Source organism: Adelges cooleyi, unplaced genomic scaffold (genome assembly GCF_023614345.1).
Source record: "Adelges cooleyi isolate 19-005CV unplaced genomic scaffold, UGA_ACOO_1.1 ACOO_flye_CR_arks_rails_tigmint_CR_PRNA_21, whole genome shotgun sequence".
Lineage (NCBI taxonomy): Eukaryota > Metazoa > Arthropoda > Insecta > Hemiptera > Adelgidae > Adelges > Adelges cooleyi.
Window position 1 is genome coordinate 5,101,459 of NW_026095871.1, and position 13,872 is coordinate 5,115,330.

General features: G+C 30.9%; 1 protein-coding gene and 1 non-coding gene across 9 annotated transcripts in view; both read left to right on the plus strand.

Annotated features, from left to right (window-relative positions):
- Nucleotides 1-13,872, plus strand: part of LOC126835049 (la-related protein 4) — a 28,702-nt gene that overhangs the window by 9,297 nt on the left and 5,533 nt on the right. For 2 of the 8 annotated variants that reach the window (XM_050567361.1, XM_050567366.1), the window contains exons 3-14: nt 4,673-4,775; nt 5,692-5,868; nt 7,610-7,746; nt 7,819-7,931; nt 8,086-8,226; nt 11,007-11,288; nt 11,436-11,614; nt 11,682-11,948; nt 12,145-12,348; nt 12,448-12,658; nt 12,903-13,332; nt 13,406-13,588. In XM_050567361.1, the coding sequence (XP_050423318.1) occupies nt 4,673-4,775; nt 5,692-5,868; nt 7,610-7,746; nt 7,819-7,931; nt 8,086-8,226; nt 11,007-11,288; nt 11,436-11,614; nt 11,682-11,948; nt 12,145-12,348; nt 12,448-12,658; nt 12,903-13,332; nt 13,406-13,524 (2,363 nt within the window). In that variant the 3' untranslated portion in view covers nt 13,525-13,588. The other 6 variants (XM_050567369.1, XM_050567364.1, XM_050567368.1 and 3 more) reach the window with 6 other exon arrangements.
- LOC126835056 (small nucleolar RNA Z195/SNORD33/SNORD32 family) lies at nt 10,714-10,790 on the plus strand. The gene has a single exon (XR_007685128.1). It is a non-coding gene; the product is annotated as a small nucleolar RNA Z195/SNORD33/SNORD32 family (small nucleolar RNA).

Genomic DNA, 13,872 nt, shown 5'->3' on the forward strand with positions numbered 1-13,872 from the left:
AAACTAAACGGTACGAATAAAAGTATTTACTCGATTTATAGTCTAAAAGCCTTATCACAATTTCATGGTTTTTCTGTTATCTATGTTGAAAAGAGAACTACATATTTTGAACTTCAACCTTGTGGCCAGTGGCGTGTTTCAGTGGAGCCACACATAATGTGGTCTTATCACCGTTGGCCGAAACATATTATTCCTGGATAGGTACGCCACTGGTTGTGTGAAATTGGAAATCGATATGGTCGCGGCGTGTGATAGCGACGGGTAACGGGCCAGCCAGAGTGCAAAAACCGTAACGAAATGTAAAATGTAAACACACACACACACACGAGCGTTGCGGCCCGTGTGCACCACGGACGCAAAAAGCGGGAACGGCCGTCGGCGGCTCGGCGAAGGGCAGATGTCGCGGCGGTCGCGCCGACGGGATTTTCTCTTCCATGGCCACCGTGCTCTGTGGCATGTGTTCGTGTTGTCGTCCATTTTGCAAGGCTTTTTTAATGGAAACACACGAATGATATCCCACTAAATAATATACGTTGGCCGTTCGGTTGGTTTATTTTTTTATTATTATTACTACTATTATTATTATTTATTGTTATTTTATCTGTATCTATATATATATACACATACACCTATACACTCTGTTCGGATTTTTTTCCCCGACATTCCCCGTCACCGCGTCCGGGCGACACCGATTTTTTACCGTTTTGCGTGTACCGCGTTTTCGGATCGGCCGTGGCAAGTTCGGGGCGACCGGGCACGTTGACTACTATAGCCGCGCAGTCGTGTAAGTAGCAGCAGCAGCAGCTGAAAAATTAAATAAATTTCCCGTCTGACCGCCGACTTGCTGTGTAACTTACGTCTGTCTGTGTGTGTGTGTGTGTGTGTGCGTGTGTGTATGTGTAAGTGTCTGCGTGTGTGCGCGCCGCCTAGTCATATAAGGCTAACCGAGTGTGTAAATTGGCGTGTGTGCACATGGTTTTTTTCGGTGGAATAATCGTTTTGCGTCAGGTACAACTCGTCGAAATCATCCACCACCGCGGTATCGGACGACGTGTGCTAGATAATAAATAAAATCAAATATGTGCGTCGCGCTTCGCCGCTGTTGAACGGGTCCCGTCGACGACGATAGAAAAAATAGCAAACGCGTATTCCGATCGTTTTTTTTTAAATGTTCCTACGCAAGGAGGCAGAAACAGGTAAGCACCAGAACGTCGTACCTATATTTGTCTGTGGTGTATGTCGTGTGTCCCGGTGTCGGCCGCGCACGAACCTCGCACGGCATATCGGTCGCCATTGAAATTCAATAGGAACATGATAGGCGTTCGGTATAGGTTAACCCGAGAAGTCATACTCGCTGATAACCTACAAAAATATGTGAGTGTGTCCGTGCGCGTGTGTGTGTGTGTGTCTGTCTGTGTGTGTGTGCGGCACGGGACGTTTTAATCGCGTTTCGTTAATGAACATTTTACATATTACACGGTTTTGTCGCCCGACCAACGTGATGGTCGTTCATGTGTTTGTGTCTAGTGTGTTAATAATATTATGTTGAATTATTGTGCTGTTGTTGTTTAGAACACGGTTTTCGCGAGTACCGTTTTTCCCGAGTACTCAAAGGTTGGTGCATTTACATTAGCTGTTGTCGTTGAGACTTTTTCAAAATGCCCATCCCCAGGTGTCGGCTAACGCTAATCGCCACTTTCGCCGGACAACATTGTCGCTTGACTATCTCTCGGTCGTTCTGATCGAATTCATCGTTGTTTGACTTGCACTAGAGGACTTGTATCTAGTCCACGCCCTTGTTTGTTCTTTCGTCTTCTTACTTGTAAAATATCGTTTCAAAGGTGTTTTTATCGCATACTAATACGTTTCTCCGACGAGTATCTTTTCATTTGACAGCAATTACTGACGATGGGTAGGAAAAATATGCTTACTGTTAGATCTCGGTACCTGGGTAGCGTAAATTAATCATAAAATATGGTCTCCACATGTACCAATGAAGTATCTTCGATATCGTTTAACGAGTGCTCCTAGATGACACTTAAATAAAGTAAAATATGCAATGCCGCTGTCGATCTTCATTCAAGTTAAGCAGTTTAGCAAACTAAGTAACGTAACATTTAGTTGTTATTTTAAGAACATAACTTTTTAAGTAATGAACATTTAAAATACAAATTGATAAAAAGAGGAAAATTTATTTTTCCAACATTTCGTACTATTTTACTATTAAAGTTAATTATAATTTTAATGATTATTACTAATCTATGTAAAGTAATTAAAAAGTAAAAAATAATTAAATAGATTTGAAATGAAAAAAAAAAGTTATGTCCTATGGCATATTTGATTTGACCTTCAGTGATTCTGAAAAATTGATAAAAATATTTCTTTTTTTGTTTTTCATTTTTCATTTGTGTTTACCCCAATTCAATAAGTTTGTTATTGTGAGAACAGTTTTAATTTATTACCTAATATATTAATTGTGAAGGCTAAAAATGTGTTACTATTAATAATATAAGTGATAAGAGTCCAAAAATTATTAACGTTAAGAATCCATCAGTTATTACAATATAAATTTGCCAAAAAAGCAAAAGACGATGAAAATCTAAAACTACATAAAGCAACTACAACATAATTATTTTTTTACAATTATTCAATGAATTTGTTGGTTTTAAATACGAATGTAGGTTTTAAGAATCATTTAAAACTTTGCATTTATAAAATAGGTTAATTTTTAACTCGGAATAGGCCTAAATTTTACAAATATGAAACTGATATTAGTAATTTACCATATTTCTCTTCAGCTAATGCAGAAACATAGCCTATACACATTTTTGGTATAGTTGTTTCGATATTGTACGCTATTTTATTGAAAAGAACATCTGCTAGTATTATTCTGCACATTTGTTAGTATTGTTGTTGTATAATATATTATCAAACCTAATTCAACTTCACTCCTTATATTTGTAAATTACGTTGTACTTTTGTCGAAAAATTTAAACTAAAACCTTGCTTCGATACGATACAAATCCTTGAGCCATGCTTTTTTGTCGAGTACTACAACTTTTATTAAAGTAACATCTTATAAAACCGAATAGTCACATGCCAGTAAATATTGTGCAAAGTTATTTATATGTTTTGTAAAAAAAAAATTGACATTTGAAACTATATTTCAATCATACATTTTGTGATACCTACTATCTTAATTTTGTATTTAAATTAATATTTAATGTGAAATGTCGTGTTATGTTTAACCTTTGAGTCTTGCGGTGCAGAGCTGAGAAGGTATTTACAATGGTGTTTCTTTTCAATTTTCAACAATTGTAGCAATTTTTTCATAGAAATCTTACAGTCAAGGTACTTTATAAGATCTAAAGTGGAGAAGTTTAAAACTGTTATAAAGCACATTATAACTTTCCAAAATACGGTCTGAGTACTTTATAAAAAGTATGAGATTTCTTTCGTTAAAGAAAAAACAACAATCGGATGGGTGTAATAATGGGACGGATGATTTATTTCGCGTTGTCATCATGAGCAATCTCATTACTTTTGTCACTTGATAATCCATCCCGTTTCTTCATTCAAAGCTTGTACTTAACGTTCTCTCTCAAGTTTGTTTTTATTGTATAAAACTTTTAAAAAAATACAAAAAGTAATAAGAGCTAACAACACTTGTGTACACGTAGCTCGTATATTAGAAGCGACTAGAAAGAAGGGCTACTACAATAAAACCAAATGCAATCACGAAAAAGATATAAATATACATTCATTATAGTCTGATATATTATCGGAGGGTACTAAATAATATAGACATGCTAGTAATAATCGGATAAAAATTTTTATTTGAACATTAAGATTGACTGAGATAAATTTTAACCCCCCCGGCCAGTGGTCATGGGTTAAGGTCAGAAATTAGGCTAAAGGTAAATCTAATGTGTTAACATTTATTTTTTCCAAAAATTTGTTGTCAAACTTAGAGAATTATTATAAACATAACTTTTACAAAGTTCAGCATTAACATATACATCAAATTATTTAAGTCTTCATTCGTTGACCATTTATATAGATATTTTTTTGCCTGTTGCTAGTTATTATAGTAATGGACTTTTAGTCAGAAGAAGTACTGTTGTAAAATAATAATTTACCCACTACAATCTCTTTTAGTGGTTTTGTAGTTTTTATATTTAAAAAACATTTTGATTTTTTTTTTGTGTTGCTATTACTTTTGGAAAAAATAATACAATGATTCTACTCGTTTTTTTTTTATCTACTTTACTAATTGCCTTATTTGTTGTTTAAATTGTTTTTGAAAAGTAAAGAAACAAATTCCTAACAACCATTAGGTAAATTACACACTGTATATTACTTTGTTTTCAACATAATGTTAATCTGTTATTTTTATTAAGCATTTCACAGTATAATATAATTATCAATATAAATGAAAGGTAATATTTAAAATTAAACATGTTATTCGAGCACTTGGTGTTTGTTAAAAACGAACCTACTATTAATTCTTTTGTTATGATAAAAATAACGATATCGGACTATAAGGAAAAAAAAATTGTTTTGCTGGTATTTTTGTAGTTTTAACAACTCATTAACATCTACTTACAAATGTATATCCATCTATTCCTCGTGTCTAATGTGTTGCTAATTATTTACTAATTTTGTGTTTTAGGGTATATGTACATGAATGGGGACGTAGGAAAAATTTCTTCTGGGGCGCTATACAGTCCTCCTGAACCACTCACCGTTTCGACTGCCACAAACACTTCTTACAGGTAATTATGGTCATTATATTTTTATTTTATACAGTTTTTAATTTTTATAAACATTATTAACAAATTATAATAGGGGGAAAAATACTGTCTAATTCTTAAAACTATAGTACCTATGTAATTTTTTTTTTGTGTCTGAAGAATACATTTTTCCCGTAGACCGAATTACTTGTGTAGCACTTCCATAGATTTGAAATATTATTCAGATGTTAGTTTGGTGGGTCAATAGTACAAAAAGTTTAATCTTTTATCCTCAAAACCAAAAAAAAATTTAAATTATTAAAAACTAGTGACTAATAAAAAATGCTCTTTACTGTATTAATAATACATATATAATAGTACCTATTGTATTAATTGTATACACTAAATAACTGCTTAATAAATGAGTTTGTAACATTTCCTCTTAACATGACTTGACTATCGTTATCAATTTAATTGTATTACCTTGCACGTTATTAGAACCTAATGATCTTTGTACTGTTCTTTATGGTGTCGAATCGTTGCTAAATTACTTAATCATCTTGCAAATATTTATGATAATAGTTTTCTTTATAACTATCATAACTTGTAAGTGACTGACAGTTCTTGTTACTTCAATTCTTATGTTTAAGATGAAAAATGAATCAACTGTTTGGTGAATTTTTAGTTGAAGCTTTATTTTACGTACAAATATTCAACTAAAATCTAAATCTATGTATAAAATTAAGAATTTAGTAAATTTTTAATTTACGTTTTCAATGGCATTGTAAAAATAATTTTAAAACTTTTTATAATTGCAATTTTTGACATAGTAATTAATAATTAACTAAAATTGTGTCACAATCAATACCATGTAAATATTTTTTATATTATAGTTGGGTCAATTTATACTAGTGTATTTATTTTCTATACATTTTAAAAGTTTCTTTTATTTTTTCAGCTCCTTAAATGGAAGTTATGAAGTGCCGGCGACGGAAAGTAGAAGTGGTTCAACAGTTGTAGCTGATAACAATAGCACAATGGTAAATGCTGAGACTTCTACTGAAACGATGCCTTCCCAGTCGGTGGAGCATCTTAAACAACTTCTTTCAAATCAGTTAGAATATTACTTTTCAAGGTAACCTTTATTAAAACTGTCATAATATCTAATTTATGCTTAATAAGAACAAATTCCTTAAACAGCTATACTGATTAAATTTGTTAACAACTAATTGTGTATTATCTTGTTTGTGTTCTACCTTAAATTAAATTAATTTGCACAATTTGGTTTGAGTCTTACTAAAACTAAGTGTTGGAGGAAGGGAGCAATAATTGATTGGTAAAACATAGAAATCACTGATAACTATTGGTTTTAATTGGGTAAAAGTAAAAGCCACTTAACCCATTCATTGCGGATGATGCCAATTTACATTTTAATTTTAATTTAAATTAGCATCATCCGTAGTGAACGTGTTAATGTAATCATATATGTTGTTTTCACTGTGTTTTATATTCTTAGTTATTGTTATCACTTCAGTCCTATGGTAATTACAGTAAAGTGGCTTTAACTTTTTTTTTTTTGGTATCTACTTGCACGTTATTAGAACCTAATGGTCTTCATACTAGTTTATTTCGGTGTCGAATCGTTGTTAAATTAATTACTCAATTGTCTTACCAATGTTTATGGTAGTAGTTTCTTTATAACTTTATAGCTAGTAAGTGATTGACAATTGTACTAATAAAAAAATTAAAAAATTAAATTACAGTAAAGTGGCTTTAACTTTTATTTTTTTGGTATCTACTTTGCACGTTATTAGAACCTAATGATCTTCATACTAGTTCATTATGGTGTCGAATCGTTGCTAAATTAATTACTCAATCGTCTTACAAATGTTTATGGTAGTAGTTTCTTTATAACTTTCATAGCTAATAAGTGATTGACAATTGTATTAATTTGAATAATTAAAAAAACAAAAATTAATTAAATTTTCGTTAAATATAAAATGGCGACACTATTGAGACTATTTGGTTAGTATAAACTAGTTACTATTAATTTTGAAATCTAGCTATATTTTGCATACAAATTTGTTGCCTATGATTTGAACCAATCGAGGGAATTATCGAAACTAATTGCGTAATATTAATAGTAGTTATGAATTGTTGTCACGATGGGGATCGTGTAGTGAAATTATTACTGCGGGAAAAATTGGGTTATTTTGATGATAAATAATGTTATTTAATTTTAGCTTTGATGCAGAGCTGGGAAGGTGTTGTTACAATGATGACCCAAGATATCTTCTAAACTGCTGAACCGATATCTACATATAACATAAAATGTACACATTTTTCAAATTATGGAGCTTTATAATTTGTTTAAATATAATAAAATTAGTTCCAAAATTTGAAACCAAATAAATATCATAAACATAAACCCTTCCCCTTAGAAGGGGTTGAAACTTTTTATTTATTTCACCTTTTCAAATAGGCTCTGAAAATAAGAATCAAGGTAAATTTTAAGTGGGACTGTAGAATATACAGATTTTTATAAAAATGGGAAATTACGCCATGCCCATTGTACATTTTTAGGTTGCTTGAGTGAAAGAATCAACAGTCAACACCTGAAAAATATTTTCATTTTATTAATAATTACAACATATATTTAGATAACAACGTCAACAAATTCAGATATAATAATTAATCTTCGTTCTTGCAATGCCCTTACCCCCCTTACTGTGTGCTGAATTAATTTTATTACAATTTACTGTAAAATAATTATTTTAAGACCACTAATACTAAGTAATACAATTGTATTTGACAAAATCAATTAATATGTTTGACGTAACAATAACTCTAAATTGTATGTTTTATTTATTTTCTAGAGAAAATTTGGCTAATGATACTTATTTGTTATCTCAAATGGACAATGATCAATATGTGCCAATATGGACAGTTGCTAATTTCAATCAAGTTAAGAAGTTAACAAAAGACATAAAACTGATTACTGACGTGTTAAGAGGTACACATTATTAATTCTTGATGTAACATTTTTATTGTGCATTGGTAAATTATGTATTATTCTATCATTTAGAGTCTCCGAACGTGCAAGTCGACGATGAAGGATTAAAAGTTCGTCCAAATCACAAACGTTGTATTGTTATTCTACGTGAAATTCCTCAAACTACACCAATTGAAGAAATTAAGGTATATTGATGTTTATTTATTATGCCTATATTTTAGTGATATATATATCTGTTATATCAAATTGTCTAAATGATAATTTATTTATAAAGAAAAAAATATATTACAAGTAATTGTAAAATACAGAATCTATTCTTAATTACATTTCAATTTTCAGGGATTATTTGCTGGCGAATCGTGCCCTAAAATGATTTCATGCGAGTTTGCTCACAACAATTCTTGGTACATTACTTTTGAAAACGATGAAGATGCACAAAAAGCATTTTTGTATCTCCGAGAAGAGGTTAAAGAATTTCAGGTTAGTCGTACATTGAATTTTGTGTAATTCATATTTATATATTTTTTAATACGTATTATGAAATTGATAATATTTTATTATCAATTATAATTATAATATATTTATAATTGGAACATTTTACAACCATTATTAAAAAATAATACGCATATGTGAGAAGGCCGGAACCCTATTTATTAGATATTAATATATACATAAAAAAAAAAAATGTCATTACAACATTAAAACGCCAATAAACGTGAATGCTAGTTGATTAGGTATAAATTACTTAGTTACAAGATAGTTTATGATGAAATTTGTTACCGTTACAAGATGCTATGTGATTGTTTATAACATGCACTACCAACTGAAACACTTGTAACTAAGCTAATACATTAAACTTTTGTCAAATGTGAATAATTTTATTGCTTAAAAATGTATATCCTTGTACCATAAAACAAATGTATAAAGTAAAAAATGTCAACATTCCAGCTTTTGGTTGAAATCTAGATTTAAATTTTACGCTTTATTTACTGATCTATCTCGTATAAGACATTTTGACTCATAGATGAGTCCGATTAAATTAATTATTAATTGATTGATAATTTACATTTTGTGACTTTACACTTTCTCTGTTGTGCGGATATAGATGTTAGTTTTATTGTGGTTACAAGCTAATTTATGATGAGTTTTCTCACCTTTTCCAAGAATTAAATGATTGTTTTTAACATGCACTACCAACTGAAATTCTTGTAACTAAGCAAATTTCATCTTTAATTATTTTGTTTTATGTACTATTTTTTTAACAATTGTAGGAATATGTCTTATGATGAATAAACACAGATTCAATATTCAATATGATTGATTTAAACATGCACTACCAGCTGAAATAGATTATTTACAAAACGTAGAAAAAAAGTTGTTCTTAGTCAAACCAATACAATATTTTTTGTTCATATTATTATGATTAATATAAAATCGCTAGTTTGTTCATGATGATTTTTATCACCTTTTCAAGAATTTCTGTGATTGTTTTAAACATGCACTACCAACTGAAACACACAAACTAAGCTAATTTTGTTTATAAATTAAGTCAATTTTTTTTTCTAAAGAATAAGGTTTATATCATGATGTGAATTACACAGATTTAAGATTCAATATGATTGATTTAAACATGCACTACCAGCTGAAATAATTTATTTTAATATATTAAAAAAAAAAAAATCCTTCATATAGTGAAACCAAAACAATTTTTTTAAATCATTTGATTATCATAACTGTAAAATGCTAGTTTGTTCATGATGTTTTCTATCACCTTTTCAAGAATTTCTGTGATTGTTTTTAACATGCACTACCAACTGAAACACAAACTAAGCTAATTTTGTTATATACGATATGTAGAAAAAAAAATATTTTTATAGTTAAACCTATACAATTTTTATAAATAATTTGATTATCATTACTGTAAAATTGCTAGTTTGTTCATGATGAATTTTATCACCTTTTCAAGAATTTCTGTGATTGTTTTTAACATGCACTACCAACTGAAACACACAAACTAAGCTAATTTTATTTATAAATTAAGTGTCTAATTTTTTCTTCTTAAGAATTAGGTTTATATTTTTATGATGTGAATAATACAGATTCAAGATTCAATATGATTGATTTAAACATGCACTACCAGCTGAAATAATTTATTTTAATACGTGGAAAAATGTTTTTAAAGTCGAACCAATACAATTTTTTTACTTAATACACTTTCTTTGTGGTATGGGTATAGATTGGATGGTAGTTTGATTAGGCCTCTATGTCTCCTTTTTAAGTTGAAAATTTACACAGTTTCAAAAGCCGAGTTACAAGCTAATTTATGATGAGTTTTATCACCTTTTCCAAGAATTAAATGATTGTTTTTAACATGCACTACCAACTGAAATTCTTGTAACTAGCAAATGTCATCTTAATTATTTTGTTTTAGGTACTATTTTTTAACAATTGTAGGAATATGTAATGTTTCTTATGATGAAAAAAACAGATTCAATATTCAATATGATTGATTTAAACATGCACTACCAACTGAAATAGTTTATTTAGAATATGTAGGAAAAACATTTTTTTTAGTTAAACCTATACAATTTTTATAAATTATTTGATTATAATAACTGTAAAATCATTAGCTGGTTCATGATGAGTTTTATCACCTTTTCAAGAATTTATGTGATTGTTTTTAACATGCACTACCAACTGAAACATGCAAACTAAGCCAATTTTATACCTTATTTAATTATTATTTATTTATCACACTTCTTCAATTATTCCATTGCATAAGATGTAAATTACTCGGTTTAAATATTCAATATAATTGTTTTATACATGCATTTACAGCTGAAATAATTTTTTAATTATGTATGTTAAAAAAAATGCACAATAAGACAAAAGATATATAAGTAAAACCAATCAAATTTTAAAAATATTTTTTAACTTATATTATTATGATAGTGGTATAATAATTATCGTGTTTATGATGAGTTCTATCACTTTTTCAAGAATTTATGTGATTGTATTTAACATGCACTACCAACTGAAACACGCATTACTAATTTGTTACGTTAGAAAAGATTTGATTGATTATTATGAAATTATTAGATATAATTGAGACAAAAGTCTTATATGCCGGATGATTTAGTAATAAATGTTTTTATTATTTTTAGAAAAGATCACTTGTTTAATAAAATTTAAATTTATTACAAAAAAAAAAAAAATATAATTTAATACTTTGAAAATAATTTATTATTGAAATTTTACAGGGTCGGCCTATAATGGCACGTATTAAGGCTAAGCCTATGAACCGTATGGCAGCACCAATATCCCCTGGTTCGGTTGCTGGAATGCCAGGCATCAAAACGGTCAATGGTTTCAGAACGCCACCGATGCAAGCTCAACCTATTAATCCATACATTGAACAAGGTCCACCAGCTGGACCTCCAGCTCCTCCTCCTCAACATCCTCAGGCTGCTAGGTTATATTATACCAACGGAGGACCACCTCAATACGCTCCAGTCAATTATGCCGCTAATTTACAAGTATATGTATGTTAACTCAAAATTATTTTAAATTTGACTGTTTTTTTTTTTAAATTTGTTTTATAACTTAATTATTGTTTCGCCGTGTATTAACATTAAACAGTTGTTTCTTAGTTTTTATGGTTTAAAATAAATAGAAATCCTTTTAATAAGTTACAGCAGCAACAGCAGTCTCCCTATTACCCGACTAACATGTTACAACACTGGCCTCATCCAGCAACAGGAGCCTATTATGCGACTGATATTGGTGGAATATTTTCTGTGAACGGGTTGGCTCCCCAAGGAGCTTTTACTAAACCTCAGAATTCAAGATACAATCTATCTCGTGCGCCGTACGTTTGTTTGTTAACCGCATGATAACAATTGTGTGCCTTCTAATAAAATTTGTTTTTGAAACAGTGGTAGAAGCAGTGGGAAAATGCGGCACAATTCTGTCGGTGGTAGTGAATATTATCGTAGCTCGGCGTCTGATAGTGGCTTACCTTCGCGTCCTGGTAGCTATACATCTAATGGAAGTCTCACTAAGTCATCAAGCAGTAGTGGATCATTGCATATTTCCAATGCGACCAGAAACTATGTTGATAATCAAGACTCCCCGAATGTGGTAGAGAGGCAGTCAAGCGGATCAATAAATATCCCAAAAGATCCCACAACATTACCACCCAGGTATTTTAAATTATTTATATGGACCTAATCTATACGGATTTTATACATAACTAAAGAATAACATAACTAGCTTAACTAATTCCAATATTACAGGATTTCCAGGCGATATTGGTTTTTAGAGTTTATTTATACGGCTTATGTTCTGTTCGGGTTCAAAGCCCTGATAAAAATAAATTTTTATTTTTATTTTTAACAGGTATAGACGAAGGAAGAAGGAAGATGAAGTAGGACCAGAAGTAACTGCAGGTACCCTACCCCAACAACCAACAGGCTCACAAAGTTTCGATTTGGCGGCTGACGCATTTCCTCCGTTACCACCTCAAATTGTGTCCATACCACACCAATCGCCGACTTCACTGCCCCTTGACTTGTTATCTCCTCGCAATCATTTCGATTCCCGGTAAATATTAATTTCTTTTTTGTTCCGGCTTGAGTTATTTTTGTTAAATATTAATTAATATCATTCATTTAATTTGTTCTAATTATGTGTTATTTATAGGAATTCTGTCGTACCTACGTCAAATATATCAGTAGTTCCGCCTGAACCTTCTGTACCCAAGACTGAAGATACAGACTCTGCTGTGAATACAGAAAGTCTGACAAACGGTTCGCAAACGGTGTTACCCGCTTCTGTTCGGTCAGCGCCGGTCCCCGTAATTGTTGATGACGTTTCTAATATGTCTCTTAGTTCTGTTAACTCGCACTCTCAGGTAAATAACATTTTTATTTAAAATTACCTGTACAGTGGTATGACTTTTTATCCATCTAACCATTTCTGACCATTGACAACATTGGATGATGTCATTAATTGTTTCACAAAATGCGTATTACGAATTTCAGATAAACGCTCGGCCAAAAGACATATTCAGTTAAAAAGTTTTAACTCCTTTCTTAATAATAGTGATAATTATTAATTTTATAACAATTTGAGAGTATATTATTTTTTATTTTAAGGTTCAGGATATTGTTACGCCTTCAAATTCTACTACAAATCCTATAGATAAGACTGCAATGCCAGCTAAAACTGACACGTCAACGCTGACAACTACGCCCAAAGCCAATGGTACATCTAATTTTAAAACAACAGTATCGAATATTAAGGCTGCGCCGCCATCACAAAGTGCTGCTTGTGTTATACCACAACCACCTGCTACGTTTTCTGCAGACATGGCAAATAACAATCCTATTCTTAATGGAAATGGCTCTCCAAATATTGGGCACAAACTAAGTTACGCGCAAGTAGCACAACATCACAAAGAGAGAAACGATAGTCAAGTTTCTAATACTAATTCATTTGGGCAAACTACTATTATTGAAGAAGACAAAAAAGAAGAAAGTGCACCAGTCGCAATTCCTCAAGTCAAACAATCAAATCTTCAACCAGGTACTTAATTATTTGTTCCCGGTTGTAAAATAAAACATACATTTTATTTAATTATTATTTTTTTTTTTTACAGAGAGTCATACGTCAAGTCGACCTTCTAAAGGACACAGAGCAGCAATAAATAGCGACCGGGGAACAACGCCTAGAAAAGAGCGAACACCAAAGTTAAACCATTCTAAGTCACCCAAATAAACACACATCGGGCCAAGAATAAAAATAGATATATCACTCTTCCTTAAATAAAGTGGATAAGCAAGTAAGTAAACAAATATTTACATAGAAATTTTAAATCCAGGTTGGACCTTAAAAGAGCGAACCCTCGAACATACACTTAGTCTCAACCTCTAAAATTCACAAAAAAAATGTACAACTGTTTTGGCAATCCATGTTTAACATTTCATATTTAAACACATACAACAGGTTGCCTAGGGGCCTAGTTTAAAGCGTCTTACAATGCAAATAACTATCTGTTGTCTTCTGTTGGTCAAAATTTGATTTATTAATAATTAGGTTGTGTGTTGGGTAATATAACTAGTGGTC